Source organism: Sinocyclocheilus rhinocerous, unplaced genomic scaffold (assembly GCF_001515625.1).
Source record: "Sinocyclocheilus rhinocerous isolate Xijiao unplaced genomic scaffold, SAMN03320098_v1.1 scaffold820, whole genome shotgun sequence".
Taxonomy (NCBI): Eukaryota; Metazoa; Chordata; class Actinopteri; order Cypriniformes; family Cyprinidae; genus Sinocyclocheilus; species Sinocyclocheilus rhinocerous.
This window is the reverse complement of record NW_015670386.1, coordinates 961,536-965,806: the sequence shown is the minus strand read 5'-3', so window position 1 is coordinate 965,806 and position 4,271 is coordinate 961,536. Positions and strand designations below refer to the sequence as shown.

Here is a 4,271-nt window from a genome sequence, read left to right as displayed (position 1 = left end):
CGATGAGCTTTGTAAAAATCGACACGTTTCAGAAAGGCATGGCATAGAGGAGCAACAATGTACAGTATGTGGAAAATAATGTGTTTTGAACCTTAAACCGCATAAACACATTTCATTACACCAAATAATGTTCTTTTTAGCAACATCATATGACCCCTTTAAGATATTTTTGATGAATTATGAGAGCTCTCTGACCCTGCATAGACAGCAATGTAATTACCACGATCAAGGTCCAGAAACGTAGTAAGGACATCAGTGGTTCAACCGTAATTTTACGAAACTATGAGAATACTTTTTGTGCGCAAAGAAAACAAAAATAAGGACTTTATTCAACAATTCGTCTCCTCCGCATCACCCTGGCGCCATTTTGGAGAGTATCACGACGAATGCGCATGCTTTGATCTGAACGTAAACAAGATAGACGTTCAGATAAACAGCGTATCCCCTCTCTCTCTCTACACAATGCTTTCCTGTCTACTCTATACTGTCTTGTCCAAATAAAGGCATAAAAAGCCCATAAACAATCTTTAAAAATAATAATAATAATAAATAAATAAATTCAACCTTGGTGACCATAAGAGAATTATTTCAAAAACCTTACAGGTCCCAAACTTTTGAATGGTAGTGAACTTTATTACTTCAAATCAAAGTTTGTTATTTTGTGATTAATCTTGGATCTGGTCGGTTTGGTTCATGCTTTAGAACTCTTAATTGAAGAAGTCTCTGAAATCCTAATGGAGAAAATGAATGGTAAAAATAACAAGACTGTTAAAAATCTATGTCATTTTTGTGAGCGTCCTATAATGTTTGGTGTAGAAAAGCACATGGTGTGCTCAAAGGATGAAATATTCTGGTACTTTAATTCTTTTATTCGTGGCATGGCCAGACCATCACAAGGGATGTTTTGCCGTGCAGCACTGCATTGTTTAGCAAAAGTCTTTTGTTGGTGTTTGGTGAAACACTGATGATGGGATTTAGTCCGAAAGGTCTGCTGTGTTTGACTGCCAGTGCCACAGTATGAGGTTAAACTATTGAACTATTAAACTATTTTCTGAGAAGACTCGAAAGTAATCACCAGACTTGAATCTCTCATGTAAAATAAAGATATCATTTCAGTGCTAATTCAATCCATCTTTTTTGCAGCATTTGTGATTTATAACTTCTTGAGCCTGTGTTATGAATACCTTGGAGGAGAGAGCGCTATCATGGCTGAGATCAGAGGAAAACCCATTGAGTGAGTGTCATTTTCCATTTCCACTTATACTGTTGTGTGAGAACTTTTTAAAGCATGCCTCAAATCAATGCTCTTATTGATGTTTGATGAGACTCCAGGTGTGTTTGTTAAGTGCGTGTTTACACTTGGCAAGTTTGGTTTGATTCAGATGAAATCTAGTGCGATTGCTCTGTTAGTGCGGCTCATTTGAATAAGTGCGAATGCTGCCATTCAAACTCCTGCCGCTGTTTTGACTCTTTTACATATTTTATAAACTCTTTGTGAGTTATCAGCTAAATAAAAAAAAAATACTGCATGTACACACATAAAACGAGCGCACTTAGCCCAGAACACAGCAGTTTTGGATGTTTGTTAATAAAAGTCATGAAAGTTGACCAATCAGGTTGCAACCTTATCCTTATGCCTGTTGTCTTGTATCTTTAGGTTCGGTGTTAAAAACGCTAAGTAAATCGGGATTAAATATATAATTTTCTTTTATGATTCGGGCCAGAAGAACCAATATAACTGAGCTACAAGTGTAAACGTACCCTAGGTTAAGTAATAGCTTAACATATTTATGTGAAAGCAATCTTGTTTTTGTTTTGCTGCAGGTCCAGCTGTATATATGGAACATGTTGTCTTTGGGGCAAGACCTACTCCATTGGCTTCCTTCGATTTTGCAAACAGGTTTGCATATTGAACACTTTCCGAAATCCTTGTTCCCATTTATCTTTTTGTCTTCAGATATTTTTTTGAGTAATTTGTTCATTAATTCATTTTACAGGCCACTTTACAGTTCTGTGTGGTAAAACCCCTGATGGCCATGATTACAGTCATCCTGCAGGCCTTTGGGAAATACCGTGATGGGGACTTCAAGTATGTGCTTCTCGTGTGATGTCTGATCTGTGACTATTTTCCCTAATACTCAAGATTTCAAATTTCAAAACGGAATTTTTGATTTTAGAATTTTGTTTCTGATCCCACAGTGTCGCTAGTGGTTACCTGTATGTGACCATCGTCTACAATATCTCCGTCAGCCTGTCTCTCTACGCCCTTTTCTTGTTCTACTTCGCCACCCGAGACCTCCTCAGCCCCTACAGGCCCATGCTCAAGTTCTTCATGGTCAAATCAGTCATCTTCCTCTCCTTCTGGCAAGGTCAGATCTACTGCTATAGAAATACTAAAGTCAACATGAAATCAAAATTGACCCCATTTACAATAAATGGTCATATGAATCTTATAGTGGACATTTTATCAGTCTACATTATTCTAAAAACAAAAAATGTCTTCATATTATTTTTATCAAAACCTGCTCCAGCCCTCAAATAACTCGGTTGACGTCAGTAGGCCTTTATGTTGCCCAATTATTGTTTTTGGCTTCTGTATGTGATGTCAGTTCTTTATGGATAAAACCAAGTCCTAATTTTCTTCTTGTTGAGTATTCTGTGAAATGGATTGGAATTGTGAATGCACATTCATATTGACTTTTTAACTACTTAAAGCTATTGGTAACCTGTGATCTCGTCTTACAGGCATGCTGCTGGCCATCTTGGAGAAATGTGGTACGATTCCTCAGATCAGCTCTCCTGAGGTTTCTGTCGGCGAGGGAACCGTTGCAGCTGGATACCAGAACTTCATCATTTGCATCGAGATGTTCTTTGCCGCCTTGGCCCTGCGACATGCGTTTACCTACAAGGTCTACATGGACAAAAGACTGGATTCCCTTGGTGAGCTCTACACCTTTGTTCCTTTGTTCGTGAACAAATGGCATGTTTTTTTTCCTGTAATATGTGTAAAACAGTGTAAAAGAGTAGTTTACACTACAGTTAAAAGTTTGGGGTTGGTAAGATTTTTTTTAAAAATGTTTTGGAAAGAAGGTTGCATTTATTTGATCAAAAAATTACAGTTAAAAGCAGTAATATTATGAAATATTTTTACAATTAAAAATAACCCTTTTCTGTTTTAACATATTTTAAAATGTAATTTATTCCTGTGATGGCAAAACTGAATTTTCAGCAGCCATTACTCCAGTCTTTAGTGTCACATGATCATTTGTTAAAAATTTGTTTTGCTGCTTAATGTTTTGTGGATTTTTTTTTCTTAGGATCTTTTGATGAGTAGAATTGTTTTTTGAAATATATGTATTTTAACTAACATTATAAATACTTTAATATCTTTTGATTAATTTAATCCATCCTTGCTGAATAAAAGTATTTATTTCAAAAGTAAAAAAAAACTTACTGACCCCTTACTTACTTATTGAGAGGCAGTTTTAACATAAAGTGACATGACATCTGACGCACAGATGCCATTGGCACATGCAGCTATGCTCAGTGACACTTCCAGTTTTCAGTGGCCTGTGACACATGTCAATGGACTGCGTCCTGTGTCACTGACATTGCCTGACACCTGCCGCTGGGTGCCGCTGCATAATGTAGATTGCGTAATACACACACTTAACGGCAGAATGATATTTAATTAATTAACAGTATGTTGCTGTCAAACATACATTATAAAACGGAGAGTTCCGGTCCTTGATTCTGATTGGCTGAGCCACGTTTGAAGCTGTTGTAAATTACTCTACAAACATACACCTTTGTTTATGTTTGTCTGTTGCTTGGCAACCACTTTGTTGCAACCACAACAAACCTCCGTGAAGTTGGCACCCCATAAAAAGAAATAATCACCAAAACTATGCCATTCGTTTGTGCTGATTTGTGCCGCAAAAACGAACGTTTGTGTTGGTTTGGTGTTTGAGATATTAAAAAAATTTTTGACCGTGTGACGTCACTCTCCACCCCATGTTGCCCAAATCGCTCCAAACCAGCGCAGTTCGTTTGTGTTCGTTTTGTGCCGTTAAAACAAACACTGTATCTATTTTCCTTCCTTAGATATAACCAAAATATTTTCGGGAGCTGTGACGTCACTCTCCACCCCAGTTCGTCTAAATCGCACAAAACTGGTGTCATTCGTTTGTGCTCGATTTGTGCCGATTTGTGCTGTTGAAATGAACATCAAATATATTTTCCCTTCATAGAAATAACAAAAACAATTCTGG

General features: G+C 37.1%; 1 protein-coding gene across 1 annotated transcript in view; it reads left to right on the top strand.

The window, feature by feature from the left end:
* LOC107734212 (transmembrane protein 184B-like) overlaps positions 1–4,271 on the top strand; it is a 13,160-nt gene that overhangs the window by 2,587 nt on the left and 6,302 nt on the right. Inside the window, exons 4-9 of the mRNA XM_016546103.1 lie at positions 765–789; positions 1,144–1,234; positions 1,825–1,900; positions 1,998–2,089; positions 2,200–2,369; positions 2,746–2,940. Coding sequence (XP_016401589.1) covers positions 765–789; positions 1,144–1,234; positions 1,825–1,900; positions 1,998–2,089; positions 2,200–2,369; positions 2,746–2,940 — 649 coding nt within the window. The remainder of the gene's footprint in view (positions 1–764; positions 790–1,143; positions 1,235–1,824; positions 1,901–1,997; positions 2,090–2,199; positions 2,370–2,745; positions 2,941–4,271) is intronic.